Source organism: Megascapheus bottae, chromosome 1, assembly GCF_031878675.1.
Source record: "Megascapheus bottae isolate mThoBot1 chromosome 1, mThoBot2.hap1, whole genome shotgun sequence".
Lineage (NCBI taxonomy): Eukaryota > Metazoa > Chordata > Mammalia > Rodentia > Geomyidae > Megascapheus > Megascapheus bottae.
Genome location: NC_143509.1, coordinates 102,001,743 through 102,020,992, shown reverse-complemented (window position 1 = coordinate 102,020,992; position 19,250 = coordinate 102,001,743). Strand labels below are relative to the sequence as shown.

The window sequence follows — 19,250 nt, the reverse complement described above, 5'->3', positions numbered from 1 at the left end:
CAAAGCAATGAAAAGACCCAGCCAAACCTCCTTATCTTGAAGCCAACAGACCTTGCCTATAGAATGTGCACATGCTGCACTTCAGTATGAGCTGATAGCTAAGGACCAGCAGGCATCTGACAAAACTATCTACCTCACACATGGTTTCTAAAGCATCAGGGACATTTAGAAGTTCAATAATTCTGTGCATCACAAATGCTGAGTAATATCCCTGGCCTTACAAGATTCTAACACTCCTCCATGCAATGGTGACAACCTAAAAATCTCTTGAGGATAAAATATGTGTACATCCCTGCAACCAGCTGAGATTCCTTTATTTATCTAGCATAAAAGAAACTATATACTTTTAAAACAAAAAAAAAAATAAAAAGGAGGAAAGTTCCCAGGCTAATAGATCCTTAGAGGAAAAGACCTAATATTTATTTATTAATTTATTTTTGCCAGTCCTGGGGCTTGAACTCAGGGCCTGAGCACTGTCCTTGGGCTTTCTCAAGGTTAGAGCTCTACCACTTGAGCCACAGCACCACTTCCAGCATTTTTTCCTATGTATGTGGTACTAAGGAATCAAACCTGGGTCTTTGTGCATGCTAGGCAAGCACTCTACTACCAGGCCAAACTCCTGGCCCAAGACCTATTATTTAATGAATATCATTATATTAGTAAAAGAGGATTACAAAAAATTATGTGCAAGTAACAAAAATAGGTCTGAGAAACTAAAATAGGAGACTGAATGGAAAACACAATAGAACTGATGAAATATAAAAGTGGAAAAGCTCTTTCAGACAGCTAGTCAGACAGAGAACTGAAAGAGAAAAAAAGAAAAGAAAAGAAAGTCACAGCCTGAAAGATTATTCCAGGAAACTGACATCCAAATAATAGATGTTCTGAGGAAAAATAGTGGTGAAGAAATGACAATCCAAGTAGCCGCGTCATTTAGCATTCCCAGAGGTATGTCAGGCACCTTCTCCTCCTGGCCAACACTGGGTACTGTTTCTTCAGACTTCTGAAGATGCTCTTTAGATTCCCCATTACTGCTGAAGAGAAGCCTATGCCTGCTGTTTCCTCGTTTGACCTTGGTTTTCTGCAGGTCTCCCTTGATTACACCAGCCAGCATGTTCTCTTCCCCAGCATTGGACCTCTAAAGGGACCCTTCCCTCTGGGTCTCAAGCTATGTACTTTTTAAGTGAGTGAATAGCATTATACATCAATGAAGCAGACCAAATAGAACATTAGAAAAAAAATGGCTAATGCCCTAAAGTTTCATACCTAGCCAAACTAGCATTCAATTTAAAGAATAAAAAAAGTACATCTTTGGAAATACAGAAATTCAGCACCTTTCAGATCATCTTTCTCAGTGGAATTGCATCAGCCTTAAAGAGGAACACAGAAAGCCACTGAACTCCAGTCAGAAGGAAGAAGACACAACCCTTGAAGGAAAAGATAGACTCTGTAGGATGGAGGAAGGTGAGGGAATGCTTCAGAACACACACACACACACACACACACACACACACACACACACACACACACACACAATCACAACCACAGAATATGTGAGGAGTCATTTGAGGGCATTAAAGAAAGATACTGCTTGTTGGAAATTCTAGCCTTACAAAAGCTAACAAAAATCCCCAGGCAATGCATCAAGAAGAAAAGGGAAAATTCTAACAAAATCAGGCTGAGTTAGAGGAAGAGGCCACAAAGAAGAGGACGAAGGACGGGCATGGCTGGGCGGACGCCGAGCAGGCTCCCAGACGCAGGTCAGAGTATGGGCGCTGAGCGTGCTGCCAGGATGGTGAGGCACCAGCGAGGCTGCCAGCTAGGGACAGAAATGAGCACTCAGATCAGAACGTCGTGTTCTGAAAACCATCTTCATCAGTTCCAGGCCCCTCTGGAGGTCAGGTCTTTAAGTCCCAATTTTATTTCTCAAACACAATGTTCCTTTCTCTGTCCTAAATAATGCAATCAATAGAACAGGAGTCGCAATAAAGGGCAATTATGGAGCCCTGCTGCACATTCATATACTAAGGTGTTTTCTGGAATCAGCCTTCTGCAGATAAATGTGTTTGTTTTCACTGGCTGTAGACAGTGACTCAAGAGGAACTGAAAGTCCACAAGGATATGGTGGGAAATCAAAGCCTAAACCATTACAGGAAAAAATCAACCTGGAGGAAGTGGCTCACTCCAAAGGAATCTAAGAGGACAGACAGAGTAAAATCTGTAAGGCTCGAACACAAGCATTGATTGAATAGAACATCCAGATGCCGGTTGCCAGGGGGTCCTCGCTATAGGGAGAGGGTCAGGGCAATGAAACAAACACCAGACCTACACGTGATAGGACACTGCCACCGTCACGGAGTGTGGTGATGTGCCAGAGGTGGTGATGGTGGTAGAGATGACGTGGTGGTGGTGACGTAGTCAGAAAGACAGCGGTGGTGATGGTGGCATTCACACGAGGACAGCGGTGTGAACAGTAATGATGAGGAGAACGGCAACAGCAAGGAAAAAGAAGCTCGTGAAGTGTCACCCAGCACTTACCCTGGGCCATCTGTGACCTGCCCGGCTTCCACCAGCCTCTCCACGCTCAGTTCTACGTCGCGGCTGGCTCTCCCACATCGCTCCTTCCAGATCACAAAGCTGTCATGCCCTCAAAGAAGTGACTGGCTTGCCTCCAGGCTTGCCCTTCGTGTAATAAATACCCTGTCCCGAATTCTAGAAGGCCTCTCCTTTCTTCAGGGCCAGGCTCTCCAGCAAGCTTTCCCAACCTTTGTCATTCCTTCCTGTTCTTCTGCCTTCTCCCCAAGCACTTTCTCTTTTCATCTTATTAGAGACCTGTCTGTCACCTCCATTAGAAAGCAAACCTCTTCCATGGGTGCCCACATGGGAGATCCACTGTCCCCTGTCTTCATGAACTAGCACCTTCATGCATGGCAGGTTCAGAAGAAGGCAGGGTCTCCCAATGCAGACTGAGCACAGCTGCCCAGCAGCTAGAGCAACGTGGGTGTACAAGACCTGGAGGACACTCACGGTCCCCCACCCCGCACATGTCAAGGGCACGAGGACAAATGGAGCATCTTCCCCCACTGCCACACCACGGGAGTATTGTTTCCTTCCCTATCTACTCATTCTTCTCTGTTCTGTTGCTCTCTTCCCTCTAGGCTCTCTCCCTTTCTTTAGTTCTTTTCTTCCTCTCCACTCATCCTCTTCCAAGTTTTTATTTCTTTCCAATGCTACTTACATTTTCATCTACTAAATGTACAAGACAGATCTGGATCAATAGCAATGAAGTACAAAATTACACAAGCTTCTTTTCCCTATCTGGTCTTCTGCAAGGCAGCAGAAAAATTTTCCAGGGACATCTGGGGAAGGAAGTCACCCTGGCGGCCTCCTCCCCACAGGCCATGACGCCGCAGCTTTCTTGCTCATAGATACTCGTGGAACTCTGTTTGGACAAGGTGGTTTGGAGCTGCTTCAAACACACTGTCAATGGACATCTGACAGTTCAATGTCGAGGGAGCTGCTGGCTGCCTGCCGTTCTTGTTGAAGCCAAAGCAGAAGGAAACCTGAGGTCCCTTCACCCTCAAGAGTCAATCTCTGTGCTCAACTCAGACACACCAGGCAGTTGAATTTGTCCACTCTTGCTTCCAGGTGTATTGTCACTCCCATCAATTGATGTCCCCAAGTTTCAGAACTAGAAGGCAAGCAAGTTGGCTTTGCTTTTGATCTCTTGTCCTTGAGTAGGTGTCGCTGTGGGTACAGCAAAAATGAGACACTTTCCAGGATGAGAGGGAGAAAAGTGCCCACAAATTCTGTGGCTGTGCCAGGATGAGGGAAGGAAGGTCTGAGGATAATTGGAAGGACTTACAGGGGAAACAGCATTATATATCACAAAGACAAATAGATGGGACTTGGTTAGACAACAGGCAGCATCCTACAGGGGCAAATGGCACAGGCTCTGCAAACAGCCTTTTCAGGTGAAAACAGTGGTTCTCCTGTTTATCAGGGACCCTGGATACTTTACCAAGTGCCTTTGTGCTCCTGTTCGTAATTTGCAAAGCAGATAATGAAGAGATTTCTAGAGAGAATTACAATGAGTGGGAATCAATCTAATCCCCCCCCCCCAACCAGGGTCATCAAGTGTGTGCCTTGGCTTCCTGAGCATTAGTTACTCTGTGCAGACCTGGCCCAGCACTCTGCCCCTTCCCGGCCCTTCTGGACTGACAGGGTGATTTTCTCCTTTCCAGCCTCTCTCACAGCCAGGCTGTGCTAAGAGCTGACCTGGCCAACAGATCCAACTTCATACACATGGAGTCCTGACAGCAAAACACATGCAGTGAGCCCCTAAAAAGCACTAGCTGTGCCCTAATTCCTGAGACCCTGAACAGCGTTGTAAATGGAAAAAGATTTTTTTTGCAAATGTAATAGATTAAGGACAGGAAAATTAGTTCATCCTGGCAGGTGGCCTTGTAAGAAGCAGAAATCAAATATATAGAGAAAATACCACACAGCGCACAAGGCCATGTGGGCAGAGTTATGTCTCTTCAAGTTCAAGGATGCCAGGGACTGTTGGCAGCTGGCAGAAGCCAAGAGGAATGCAAGGGACAGATTCTCCCTTGGTGTCCCCAGAAAACCTAACACTGCCAAACACCTTGGACTGTTGGCCTCCAGAACCGTGAGGCAAAACATTTCCATTGTTAGAGTCACACCATGTATAGCAATGTGTGAACAGTAGCCCCGGGGAGTAAATGCTGGCTCTTTCTCTCCAAAGCAAAGGCTCTGAAGATGCAGGGGCTGAGGCCTGCATCACAAGGCAGTCCCTGGCTGAAGACCTGCCAGTGGAGCGCAGGGACTCTCACCAGAGATAGGGGGAGTGAGAAACACAGCTCCTTGTAGCATCCCACTGGGGTATGGGGTTGCTTATTACAATGTTGCACATTAATGCCACTGGGAAATACAGTTCTTCTTTTACAGGAGTTTGGAGTGGAAATGGGGGTACACAAAGAAGAAGGAAATGGCAGGGAAGAAAATCATGAAGGCTGGGTTAGGAAGAGGGGGACATCCGGACAGGAGTGAGTCCTGGTCATCCTCCAGCCTTCCTCACCCCAGCACAGGGCCTTTTCCCTTCAAGGGAAGGAAACACCTTTCAGAGAATTAATAATGAAGCCCATTTTCATGCATTTTGATCCTTAGTGACTGATTTCTCAGTCTAAGGAAGTTGCAGAAAACAGGATGTAAACAAAACATATGGCCCACGTGGTCTGCAGTGCCCGGGAGCCTAGCTGCTGTTAGCTAAAAATGCTCTTGCATTTATTTCCCTGGCCGTCTATCTTAGGCTGGTTCCTTCCAAAAGCAAATGTTGAGACCGGGACCCGGATGCCAGTGGTTTTCCGGGAGGCTGTTCAAGGCGTGTTGGCAGAGGGGGAACGGGAACGTGTGGCACGGAAAGGAGACACATGCAGAAGACGTGCATGCTTGAGAGGTCCCTGTGTGTGGCCTAGCTCGGGAGCTCTGGAGTCTGAGTGGCCTCACCTAAGAGCCAGGGAGCTGGGCTGGCCAGGATCTACTGAACAGCTACTGCCTGACACAGACCTAGGCCAGGAGAGGCCTCAGCCTGCATGGAAGGACAAGTCCTGGGGTACCTGGGCTGCCACAGGGGTTCTCTCTCTAGGACCAGGCAGTGTCCAGCCCCAGGCCAACACGATCAATAGCAGCAGAAGTAGAATGCCTAGAGAACTCAGGCCATAGACTCCCTGTCTACGGAGAATGGCCCTATGGCTGAGACCACGCCCGTAGCCACCCTCCCAACTTGTGGACATGGGTGTGGCAGTGGCCCCTGGGGACCAGGAGGCAAAGGGCGGAACTCCAAGCACCAAAGCTGCAGGGGAAGGGTATCCCCTGAGGTGGCACCTGGCTGTGCCAGGCAGACAGAGGTGCCTTCTGGGTGAGGCCTAGTGCTCCCGGTTACTGACTAAATGGCTGAGCTTAAATCCTGACCCACACAGCTCTCCTGCAAGGGCTCTTCTGGGCCTAGCAATGAAGAGGCCTCTGCTCATTTGCCTCCAGCCTTGGGTCCACTTTCACCCCTGGGGAGGATAGGCAAATGGCAGAGCATTCAGCCGCCCAGACGCCTGGAGGGCCTGGCTGGGGAAGACACACCATGCAGCCCTGCCGGGAAGTGGGAAATGGTACCATGGGCCTGGCTGGTGTCAGTCAGGCTGGTGGCTCACGTCTCCCCAGGCCAGGTGTGGCTTGCCTGTCACAGCCAGGTGAAGCCTTCTGAAATGCCCCCACACAGCCGCTTCCTCTGCGATGAAAAAAAAAACAAACGTCTGCTTTGCTCAGTCAGTCAGCCATCCTCAGAGCCCTCCCTTTTGCATACTGGTCTTGCATCTGGACCCTGCTGTGTCCAGGCCCAGCTGGGCATTCCTAGGGCAACTCAACACACCAGCCTACGACTCTGGGCCTGGACAAACCACTCCATGTTCTTCACTCATGTGCAAGGAGCAGGGCAGACACAGGGTCCCTGAGGTACCATAGCCCCTGCATTCCTTGACTTCTGCACGTGAGGACTTGCAGATGGAAGTGGGGTGAGGAGAGGGAGTTGAGAGCCGGGCATCCTGAGGAAGCTGCAGAATGTCTGTTCAGAATGCAATAGAGCCAGCTGTGGACGCCGAGCCCAGCAAACCCACCCTGGGCTCCCTCAGGCACCTCCCGCATGACCCACCGCTGTCCGTGCACCCCAGGAATGTGACCCAGGCCCTCAGGACTCTCTTCAGGTTCTGGGCTTCCCCGGAAAGACAGGATGCTGGAGGACAACCTGCAGTGTTCCAGGCAGGAACACAAATGATGCCGAGCCTGCATCACTCCCTCTCGGCTCTCAGCTCCACGGCGGTAACGCCGTCTGCCCAGCTGCTGTGTTTCTCAGCTTGGCTCAGTGCCCTGGTATTGCAGGGGCTGCGGGCTTAGCTGCAAAATGTGTCGTATACAAAAAAAAATACCCCGAGTTCCACATGAACCTGGAAAAATATCTATGGTGACAGTGAGTGCAAGCCATGAGCTCCTCCAAAGCTCAGCTGCAGCTGGCTGGCTGCACCTCCTGCTAAGGGGCCCTAGGGGGTCATGTGTGGTGATGGATCACCCAGAGGCCTGGGCCGGTGACCCAGGTCGTCATGGTTCTGGAATCCAGTGCACCAGACTTCGGCCCTCCCTGTGCCTATACCGTCTCTGTAGAGTGGTTTTCACTCTCTGCTGAGGGAGCAACAGCAAACACACACATAACAGATAAGCTCTGAGACAATTCCTAACCTCAAGTTCGAAAGCATCTCTCTCTCCTCTCGCTCTCGCTCTCTCTTCCTTTTCTTCTCTCTCTCCCTCTCCTTCTTGCTCTTCCTCTCCCTCTCTCTTCTCTCCCTCCTCCCCACCTCCCTCTCCCTCTCCCTCCCTCCCTCCCTTCCCCCTCCCTCCCTCCCTCCCCCCATCTCTGCATCAAATAACTTAGATTCATTATACCATAATTCTGGGTGTTCTGAAGTTCAGAGTGAATCTTATAAAATGGAGTCACCATCTCAGTAGGGCTCTATTTCACCCGGAAGCTCCCAGAACCCTCTCTCCTGACGTTTCCCAGCTTCTGAGACCACCCACAGTCCTTGGCTATGGCCCCTCCTCTGTCCTCAAAGCAAGGCATTCTCACCTCCATGCTATCATCTCAGCTCCTCCTTACGACGATGTCGTCTTGATATTCCCCCTTACAGAGTCCCGTGGTGATGGACCACCAAGTTAATCCAAAGTGACCTTCCCATTTCCAGATCCTGACCTCTGACTTCCATCACACCTGGACTTCCTCAGGCCCCCATCTGCTGGGGATTAGGACGTGGCTGACATTGGGGTAAGTATTCTATCCATCACTACTTCTGAGATTTGGAGCCTGGGTCTCCAGAGAACCATGCATCAGTGAGGCCTTTTCAGAGCTCCCTGCAGGTTGAAGTGTCTGGGCAACACCCACCCTGCCTAGAAAGCTCTGAGTGTTGGAAATAGTCATGGTCTACAGCTCGCATTGGGTAAAGTGGACATCGAAGAGTTCAGGCTATGAAGTCAAGCTCAGAGAAGAAATTCAGCCTCAGCTCTCATAGCTGCATGACCCCAGGTGCTCCTGCTCCTCCTCTCTGAGCCTGAGTTTCTGCCACTTCTTAAATACAGAAGCATTAAGGTTGAATGAAACAATACGAGCAAAGAAGCTGGACCCAGCCTGACCCACAGGAATGACTCCACACAGTGACTGTGCTGTCTCTTTCCTGTAGCGTTTCACATGGGGGTAGGCAGAGACCAAAGCCTAGCGTTATAGCCAAAGTCCTCATCTTAAGGTAGTCACTTCTTCAAACCAATCCGCTGTCCTGGGCAGGCAGAGCTACGCTCCACAGACAGTGGGAAGAAGACATGACAAATGGTTTTCTCTGTTGACCTCGAGGCACCACAGGCTCAGGACTTATCTGGTCTTTTGCGGTGATAGGGGAAATTCCAAAACTGCCCCTGTGCTGAGCCCTCCACTCCAGTGGCTTGCTACGACCTGCTGTGGACACGAGAAGAAGGCTGGGGCTTGTGACCACTGATCAAGACAACGTCTTCTAGAACTGTTTACTGGAGGGAAACAAAGGTGACATTTCTCCTGAGTGTGCACCTGCCCTCAAATAGGTTACAAGATGGTTTCCGGTAGAGCACATGCCCAGACTGTGCGTACATGTTCACTAATTTTGGTGGTGGTGGTGGTGGTGGTGGTGGGAGGCCCTGGGGTCCTGCACACCAGACAGGTTCTTTACCACTGGGTCACAGCTTCAGCCTGATCATTCATTCATTCTTGCTACAAATCTTTACACAGCTTCTACACTGCCAACCCAGTAGGTATCTCTGACCCCGTGGGGCTTGGTGGAGAAGACAACCATTCAGAAAGAAATGCTTGTGGACTCCAACCGTGATGTCACAGGGCTCTACGTGTCTGTGGGCTGGAATCCATGTCATTAAGTCAGACACTGCCCGGCCTTGAGCACCACAGTTGAGTTCACAGGAGCCTGGGAACTCATTCTTGACTTGGGGGAATGTAAGAAAGATCCCAGTAGAAGTCTGAGAAGCAGTCACAGAGAACTGGAACCCCATCCTGTAATCCTGCAGGTGGAGGAAAAATGTAACACTGAGTCCCATAGAAATAATGAACATGAACAGGGCAGCTTTGGGGGTTTGCAAAAATCCTCATTTTCAAATCAGCTGTGCAGGGCAGAGAGAAAAAGGTTGAGTGGTTCCATTTTTAGTAGTCTTCCGAGTAATCCATAGTGAGTGGCTAATTGGGCTCTGATCTCCAACTGTGCTGGGGTATATGTGCTTGTGTGCACATGCATGTGTGTGTGCTTGTGTGTGTGTGTGTGTGTGTGTGTGTGTGTGTGTGTGTCTGTGTGTTCAAACCCATCAATATGTAGCAGACCCTTAGTGCCCAGGGAGCTCCATCCAGCAGAGCAGCTTTCTCTTAATCCCCTTTCAATGAAGTATCTGTTAACAAAAGAACATGGGACTTCCAAGAGGGCACTGAACAGTCAATTATCACAGGCATGAGGAGAGGAGAGCCATAGGAATACAACAACAAGAGAGGGAATGGCAGGCAGTGGGCATAAAACAATTCCTCAAAGAAAAATAAAACTGAACAGTAAGTAAAATCCCATCATTATTCAATCTGTATCAAATTGCAAAGTGTGGAGTGCAAATGCAAGCTGGTGTTTGTATATCCCCAGTTCATATGATGAAGTCTCACCCCCAATAAGACCATACTGAGAGATTCTAGTCTTGTCACACGACTAAACTTAGACAAGGTGTGGGGTTAGGGCTTGTGGTGAGATTAGTGCCCTTATGAGAGGACGAGACATTGGAGCTCCATCTGTCTCTCTGTGTCACCTCCTCCCCCTCCTCTTCCTCTTCCTTGTCCTTCTTTGCCATGTGGGGACTCAGCAAGCAGGCAGCTGACTGCTAGCCAAGAAGAGTCCACACCAGGATCCAAGTTTAATAGTACTTTGATCTGGACTTCCAGCTTCTGGAACTGTGAAAATGTGTTCAAGTGTCCCAGTTGGAGGCATTTTGTTACAGCAACCCCAGCTAAGACACTGAATGTCATCGAATGGTCAAGTGAGTTCCCCTAACCATTGCGACTGAGCTACAATCTAGTGAACTCGCTTAGGGGTTCACAAGTACAAACCGTGTCCTTAAACACGAATCTCAGGTAAGCTCTACTTCTGAGATCTCCCTCCCTCTGCAGTCACACTCTATCATCATACTCATTTATTCAGGCTAATCTTAAGGCTATATAAATTGTATGGGTTCAATAGTAAGATGCCTACAGGATTTGAGGAAATTCAAAATCTTGAGGAAATTAATCATCTTAAAACACACTGCCTATCCATCTCAGGCTATGGCTTATTACCACTGCTGTCCAAACTAACACCTAAATTTCCTCTAAGACACGAGAACAGATTGTAAGGCAGACAAGAAAAAAGGAAGAGAGTTTAACATAATAAAAAAAAGTCAGAATTATTTGTGGATAATAGTATTGTGTACCTGGAAATCAGCCCCAAAATCCTACTAAAAAATACTCCATAACTTAAGATGAATATATTCAGCTCTAAATATCTAATTCAGTAATTTCCTTAGATTACATAAAAATAGATAGCTAATGCTCAAAGTTCTATTTTGAAGGATAACAAACAGCATGAACTAGCTAGAAATAGAAAAAAAGAGATATTCGAAGTCTTTATGAAGAAAACTCTAAAGCTGTAGTGAAAGTCATAACATGTTATAAACCTAATCATATAGGCATCAATTATTCCCCACTGTGGCCCATGCCCCAGTTTCTTTTAAGTCTAATGTAGCCCCCCTGGCCCGCATCATTCCTGGAATCTCACGCTCTCTCTTTTGAGCAAATGTAAGTTCCTGTTGATTGCGATCAAAGGACGAACTCAACCTTGGTCCCCTTTCACCATCCCCCTTGAGTGAATTCTTTCCTTGTCTTTTTCCTTCTCTCCCCACATAGGTTTTTTCCAGCTTTTTGCACTAGTAGTCATGAGTCATAGGAAATAGACATTTAAATGTAAGCACTCTTTCTCAGGTTTAAGCTGTCACAGTATCACTTTGGATCCCCAACTCAGCATCTTCCTCCCATCAGCGGGTTCATGTTACACAGTTCAAACTAATAGGGAAAAATCTCCTGATTGACCGAATCCAGCTTGGGTCAGGTCCTCACCACTGCTCTAACTGGAAATCAGAGGCCTGCAGTTGAGGTCAAGGGTATTGGTGAGAAACCCACGACTCACCTCACCACCCTGGCTTACCCACCACCTTGAGATGGAATGGCTTCCACTCAGAAGATGCCTATGCCAAGCCAAGCACTTGTGTACTTTATCTCTCATTTGAAAACTGCTAACACTTCCTACTGGACTGGATGTTAAGGAAACCAGCTTTCAGAAGCAGCTTACTTTCTTGAGGTCATTTAGCCAACCTGCCAACCTGGCCAACCAATCAGAGATGGATCCAAGTTTCAAGTGCCTGGAGTCCTGTTTTCTGGCTGCCAGACCACAAAGCTAGGCCCCTACCCTCCTCTGTCCAGGAGCCCCTGCCATCTTCCAGCTCATGGAGGAAGGCTCCAGTGCTTTCCAGTGGTTCTCCAAACCAGTGTCCTGAGGCCTCACCACACTCCCCCTGATTCTCTTCTTGCCATCCGGTTGATGGACGTCTTCCCCCACCACCTGCCCAGGACGACTGCCCTGCTCTGTGGCCGGAGGACTAAGTTCACCCACAGAGTAGGGATTCCATATTCATGGAACCAGTGTGAATTTGTGAGGCCCTGGCCGATGACGTCTTGTGTCACATCTGAAAGAGGTTCTTCCTCTTCCTGAGAAGGGAGGCTGCAGCCCACCGGAAGGGCAAGCTTTCTAGAGACTTCTGGAGCCTCTTCTGCTGGCTCTGGAGACTCGACTCAGCGCACCCCACCTTCAGGCTGAGGATCACACCAGGAATCACCCCTACACACATGCACGCACACACACACGCACGCACACACACGCAGGCACGCACTTAAATTCATCTCCATGGCTCAGATGGAATTGCTTACATTCTCCCCACCCCAGGTTGAGAGGAAAGGAGCTGAGTTGCCATCCTCCAGAGACAGACCCCGATAGAGCAAAATCTGGATACATAAGGCCATATAATATGAAGCTAATTGAAAGGACCTCCAGGATATTGAAACAAAAGCCATATAATGAATGATTGTTGTCCTTAATGTACTATGTTGTCTCTCATCTCCTTTGCTGTCCCTTGGTTATCTCATATTGGTATAGTATCTCACTTTGTTATCTGATATATTGAATTTATTTGTATTTGGATATTTGAAATTTGATAGGGAAGGGGGGAAAACCAAGACGGGTGGGGGGTGTGGGGGGGAGGGAAATGGGTACCAAGACATGTGAAAGGGTATCAATGTATGTGAATTAATGCACCTTCTATCTGGCAAATATCATGTAACCCTTTTACTAGTTACAATAAAAAAATAGGAAAAAAAGAGAGTAGTGGGGTGCTACTGGAAATAACGTGGATGACAGAAGCATTCACTGGGTTCTGAGCTCACTATAGGGATTTCCACATACCCCGTCTCTGTGGCATCCATCTGTTTCTCTGGAGCCTTTCCTCTGGGGGCTGCTCAGCCACCTGCCCGCCCCCAGTGACCGCCCTTGGCCCTCCCTGGCTGTTTGTGCAGACTAATCCTCCACAGTGCTCCTGACTGAAGTCGACGAGCATTCCTGCATGCTGCACAGCCATGGGGAAGGGTCTGGCCAGAGGGACAGTGAACAAACCTTCAAATGGATTTTCATTTCTTTTTGCCAGTCCGAGGGCTTGAACTCAGAGCCAGCACTGTCCTTGGGCTTTTTCCTCAAAGGTAGCGCTCCACCACTTGAGCCACACCACCCCTTCTGGCTTTCTCTATGTATGTGGTACCGAGGAATCAAACCCGGGTCTTCGTGCATGCTAGGCGAGCACGCTACCACTAGGCCAAACTCCCCACCCCTCAAATGGATTTTCTTATGACTGTACATCGCTGGGGCGTGCCAGCCTATCTTGTTCTGGGCTCCTTGCTCTCATCAAAGGGCCCGTGAAGAAATGGTGTCACCACCCCCACCAGCTCTTGCACTGACAGCTCCCCAGTTCCCCTCCTTCCACCTCTCACGCCTACATACACTGCACAGAAGGTTCACATGTGCAAACACACATGACAAAGCTCACACAACAGTGCAGTCACCACCTCAGGGGCCAGGTAGCTATCCACTACCCAGGGCAGGTACACACACACACGCAGGTACACACGAAGGTACACACACGCGCAGGTACACACGCAGGTACACACACAGGTACACACACGCAGGTACACACACACGCAGGCACACACACAGGTACATGCACAGGTATACACACAGGTACACATGCCACAAGCTGGAGTTTGGCAGTGTGGGACAGTCTCACCCGCATCATGGCCTCTTTCCCCTGCCCAGGGAACCTGTTCAGACAATACAAGGCAACTTGTCAGAGTTGTAGGACAACAGCTACAAGAAGAGATGGCGGGCGAGGAAAAGAGAGCACTTGGGGGATCCCTTTGAACAAGTCCTTCTGAGTGGCCTGCCTCATCCCCGGGGGTCCTGGACGGATCGTAACTCCAGGAGCACAGCGCCTGGGGACACGGGGCAGAACTTCCACCATAAGGAGGGAAATTCTCTGCCGTGGCCCTCTGGCAGTTAGCACCCTCCAGGGGGAGACAGGAATGGCTGAGGAGATGGCCCACCATCTCCATGCATTAGCACCTAACAGGAGGCATCGAGGTACATCTCCATTGAAAGGCCATTGGCCGTTCTGCTACATCTGACTCCCAGGAAGTCCCTAGGTTCATATGAAGAAGAGATGAAGGCACACTTGACTCACTCTTCGTCACTCCCTTTAATTACAACATCCAGGAAAAGAGTTACAGGCAGAATGGCAATGGAGCCAAACACAGAGACGAAGCTACTCACAACGCCATTGTCTACAGCGGCCTACCAGGTGGAGAGAGTATGGGTTTCTGTACATGCATGTTGGGTTTGCAGTGAGCGAGTGTGTGGTGTGGGCATGACTTCTCTCTAGGGTGCTGCTCTGTTCATCTCTTGACAGAAGATGGTTGAATGTGGTGTCGTCAGGCGGGGAAGGAAAGGGCTCCCTTGCTAAGACTGAGATCCAGCCTTTTTCTTCTGGAACTTTCTGAACTGGGACTGAATGGCCACAGCCGCACGTTCTGTCTCAGGTGCGTCCATGTCGATGTCAAATTCTTCCTGAACTTTCTTCTGCCCATCTGTAACAGATAAATACAAACAAGGCAATCACAAGCCTGCCGACGGGAGAGGCACCCAGCGCTCAGGATAGGCAAAGCTCGAGACAGTCCACCCAGCTGCCTGCACCCCACACTGCCTGGACCCTATATCCAAGAGGCAGCCTGGGCACTGCTACATTTCTGTGCTTGGTTTTCTGTCCCTTACAACCCCGCTTTCTGTATAGGTTTTTAAAATTCAAGGGATCTCACACGGGGACAACTTGTACTTAAGTATGTTAGCTGGTTCCAGAAGAGCTCAGAGTTGGCCCGGTGACATTTTGTGTTCCTGTGTGTACTTCTCATGGGCAGTGAGATCTGTTTATCGCCTTCGTTGGTTCTTATCTTAGCTGTGACTGAATGACTGACACAATTTGACCTGAGAGGTGAAACTAAAGTTTCTCAAATCACACACTGGCAGGGAGTCTTAGCAATTCACTTGCTAAAGCACAAGATTCGCAGCCAGTTCACCACTGGAGAGGTGGTTGAGGATAGAGTCGCAGCCAGTTCAAGGTGACGGGGCATGCTCCTTGTCCCTCACCAAGCGCTGGCCAAATAGAAGACCAAACAAGGAAACAAAATCTTCCAGCCGCACAAGGAAAAAAATTCTTCTCAAATCCTCCAGACTGGTGAAGGCTGGACCTTTGTCTGGTGCTTTATCTCCAGCATGGGGACCCAACCCAGACTTAGGCTTCCCAACCACCTTCATGGTGACACACTCCCCAGGGAGAGGATGCGCCAGGGGAGACAGCAAGCATTTTTAAAGTCTCTCAAGTTCAGTCAAACCTAACACCTGTCCACTGGGGAAGTGACAAGGCCTTGTGGTTACCGGGAGCCAGAGCAGAGGACAGGGCCCACTTCCCATAAGACCTGGGCCAAAGCCACATGATAGGTGATGACAAATAGAGAGATGATAGATGATAGATAGACAGACAGACAGACAGACAGACAGACAGACAGATAGATAGATAGGACAGACAGATGACAGAAGATGGATAGATGACAGAGATGGGGAGAAAGAGACTGCAGGCTGATGTGAAGGAAAATCTGACTGTCTTGCAAGGCATTTCCACCGCACATCCTCAGTTTGCCTAAAGATGCCCCACTTCTTCTCAGAGCCCTGCAGCCACACTTCCATGTAGAGAAAGGAACACAGTGCCTGGCCCTGCCCACTTGTTAGACAGTGGGTTTGTGGCCTAAATCAAAAATCCATTTTCCTCTCCTCCAGACTTGGGGCCCGGGCCGTGGAAGCTGACTGTGAGTGTCCTGACATGGAATGCTAGGCTGCCCTTGGTCACCCCAAAAAGCCCCAGTGATCCCGGAGCCAGCCAGCACCTTGCCCAGGACACCAGGGCCCCAACACAGTTTGAGCTTCTCTGCAGGAGAAGGGCCATCTCAGAGAGTTGGAGTCATCCGAGGCTCAGATGCAAACTTTAAACATGTTCAGTGGATGCAGGGAGGCAAGACTGTGAGATGCAGACGTCCAGCTCCACGCCGACAGCAGGACGTTCAGTACTGACACAGCTGTGGGTCTGCAGCCCTGGGAATCAGCATCATTCACAGGAGGTTTGCAGTCCTGAAGGCCCCCCACACCCTGGGAGAACCCTCACCAGCTGCAGTTGTGACAAAGGACTGATTCACAGAATCCAAGGGAAGCTGGGCGTGTGTTGACTCCCCCAAGATCTTGCCGGGCCTGATTCATCTTCTCTAGTTTACAATAGGGGGGTGGAGGGGAGCCCGGAGGAGGGACATCATAATTTTGTTTCTGTGGCAAATGACAAATGAAGATGCAGAAGATTATGCATAGGCAGGGCATATGTGACGGAGTGAGGATGAGTCATGACATCAATTTTGGAATTACATCTTAAACTAATATCTTCAGTCAAGAGTGATGTATTGATCCTTCCCTTGTTTGAAAAAAATATCATAATATTAAGAATAAAAAGCAATCACTAATATTCAAGGAGTTGTTGCATTCCTTCTGGGGGGTCTGCAGCGCCACAGGAGTGAGGATAAGGATGAGGAATTATTCCCTCTGGCAGCAGAGAAGGGACACATTAGAATGCCACCAGGAGTCAGGGCACAGAGCTGCAAAAGTGATGGGAAGGCTTGGAGTGGCTCTGTGGGGTCCAGGCCGTCAGGACCGGCAGGGCTAAAGAGGAGGAGGAGGAGGAGAAGGAGGAGGAGGAGGAGGAGGAGGAGGAGGAGGAGGAGGAGGAGGAGAGAAGGGGTGGAGAAGGAGGAGGGGGGAGGAGGAGGAAGAGGAACAGGAGGAGGGAGAGGAGGGGGAGGTGTGGGAAAGGACTCTAGACAGGTTCCCGGCACCAGAGGCTCTCCCCACCTCCAAGCCCATCAAGCTTCTCTTCCAATGACCCCACTGATGGAGTTGAAGGCTCCTGGTTCAGGTGACTCAGAGGAGGTGCTCCCTTCCCTCTTACACCAAAACAGCATCTGCTGCTGGCTCCCAGAGAGAGCCCAGGATGCCAGCTTGGAGGCCACAGGGCCCCACGTATGGGACCCCCGCGCATGCCCTGCACTCCACCCTGGCTCTTCCTTCCTCCTTTGCCCCAGGTCTCCCCACCCCACCTGAATGCGAGTCTCTGAGGGAGGGTAGGACCTGTCCTAGCTTCTTACACAGGCTCTGACACAACGTCCACGCTCAGTGAGTAACCCTCGCCTGCAAAGGAGTCCTGACATGGCTCTGCTGTCAGAATTTTAGCTGGAAGACTAAGACTCTGAGTCCCCTCTGTGGTGGTAACTGACTTCCATTTTCTACACGCGTCTTTGCCTGGTGGGGAAGGGGCAGAGATGGCTTGGTCCAGTCCCCTGGAGGCCAGACCAAGAGTTCATGGATGAAGGAAGTCAGAAGGAGGTGGCACTGTGACCTCAGGGAAAGGGACTATCTAAAGACAGAACACTGAAGATAGAGTAGGGGCAGAGGGATCCAGGAGAAGATACCCAGGGAGCAGCATCCTCACAGCGCCCAGCCCAGGGCTCAGGACCTGAGGAAGCCTACGACCCCAGTGGCCCCACTGAGGGTAAATCTTCATGCCAGAGAACTCTGGGCCTGGCTGGCATGGCAGCTGACCCACTCAGGGAGTGAGCAAAACATAGATTGGTATCCCAGAACACGGCCTACAGATTCCTTGACCGTGAAAGGCTGCCTTGTCCTGCCTTGGGCAGTAAAGCAACTTCTGGACTTGGAGATTCCCCACATCCGCTCAGTGGTGGGGCCCGCTGGTCACCTGGGCCCTGATTTGGAGGGGCATGCAATTCCCAGCATGGCCAAATCCTGTCATGGCCATTCTCCACCACAGCCACTTCCCAACCAGCTATGCAGCTGGACCTGGGCCTGGCTTGATGCAGGAATGGCCCCAAGTCACTGGCTTGCAGAATGGGCCCTCAAATAAGTAGGTCTTTTCCTGTGAACTGAAATTCTTTGACCCAGCACAGTCCTGGCACACTGCTCTGCCAGTGGCCCTGCGTCACAAGGAAAAGATGTTCGCGGGTGGAGTTGAGGCCACCACATGATTCACCTCTGCCATGACGTCAACTGGAAACAACAGGATCCTGTTCAGGTTTCTATTGCACGCTATCACAGACACTTCTTGTACTACTTTCCTGAAATACCATCATTTCCCTGAAGCAATTGAGACGGGGAGTCGCTTCTGCTACTGCCTTTAATTCTGTCACAGGAACATGTTCAAGTAGCCCTTCTTCAAGACCTAATGGTAATAGGTGACTTTTTGAATTGAGCGTAAAATAGGCCCTCCCTCCTACACTTACAGACCATTTGGTGGGCAAATGTAAATTAGAGAACATGATATACAAAAGTCAGGAATTACTACCAGCTGAAGACAATCCCACAGGAGTATCACAAATCTCTGAGAGTGTTAGAGAAATCCGTAAGATAGGGAAGTGATGAGACAGGCTAAACTTTAGTGTACATTTTTCCATTCCAGTAAGCATAGAGTCCAATGTCGGAGCAAATCAATGAACAACCCAACAGCAGATAATTACTGAATGGCCAGTATTTGTGTTCTTAAGCTGCCATGACTAACTGGCAGAGATCAGAGCATGAACAAGAGATATTTGTTCTCTCCAGCTTGAGGGATGGAAGTCTGAGATCAGGATGTGAGCATCGGGATGTGAGCAGGTCTGACTTCTCCTGGGCCCCTCCCTGTCCTTGACCTGTAGATGATCAAGGCACCCTCACCTCTAGAGGCATGCGTCCCCAGTGTCTCCCTGGAAGTCCAAACTTCCTCTCCACATCAGAAACCAGTCCTGTGGAAATAGAATCTAATGGCTTCGTTTAACATCCATCTTCTCAAAAGAGAGCCATCCTCAAATATAATCACATTCTGACCACGGGGAGGTCAAGACACAAAACACAAACTGGGGAATGGAGAGGCACAAATCTGCCCACAATCGCACCTAACTTGCGAGCTTTATGGATTTTCAAGTAGTGTTGCAGTCTTTTGTTTGACTTCTGCACCCATTTCTGCAGGAAACATGCATTGCCCCTGCTTTACAAAGGCTCAGAGACAATGACATTTTCACCTGGTAACTACTGGCCTCAGCTGACTCTGACTCTGGCCTGGGCTCTTGCCCCTAATCTTGCATGTGTTCTACATTACTGTGCTACTTTCTGCTCTTTCGACATAGGCCAAGATGACGGACTTCAGCATGGACCCATTAGAATAGTTGTTGGAGAAAGTGTGTCTTCCTTTAATGATTCACATCTCTAATGACAGAATGCCATCAATCACCAGGCAAATGGAGTGGTTTGCCCAGTGCTCCATCAGAAGTCATAGAGAATTTCTCTCTTAGCATGTGG

General features: G+C 49.5%; 1 protein-coding gene across 1 annotated transcript in view; it reads right to left on the bottom strand.

The window, feature by feature from the left end:
- Positions 1-13,986: 13,986 nt before the first annotated feature.
- The window catches only part of Pcp4 (Purkinje cell protein 4), a 48,037-nt gene continuing 42,773 nt past the window's right edge, over positions 13,987-19,250 (bottom strand). Inside the window, exon 3 of the mRNA XM_090349466.1 lies at positions 13,987-14,398. Within this exon, the coding sequence (XP_090205592.1) occupies positions 14,271-14,398 (128 nt within the window). The 3' untranslated portion in view covers positions 13,987-14,270. The remainder of the gene's footprint in view (positions 14,399-19,250) is intronic.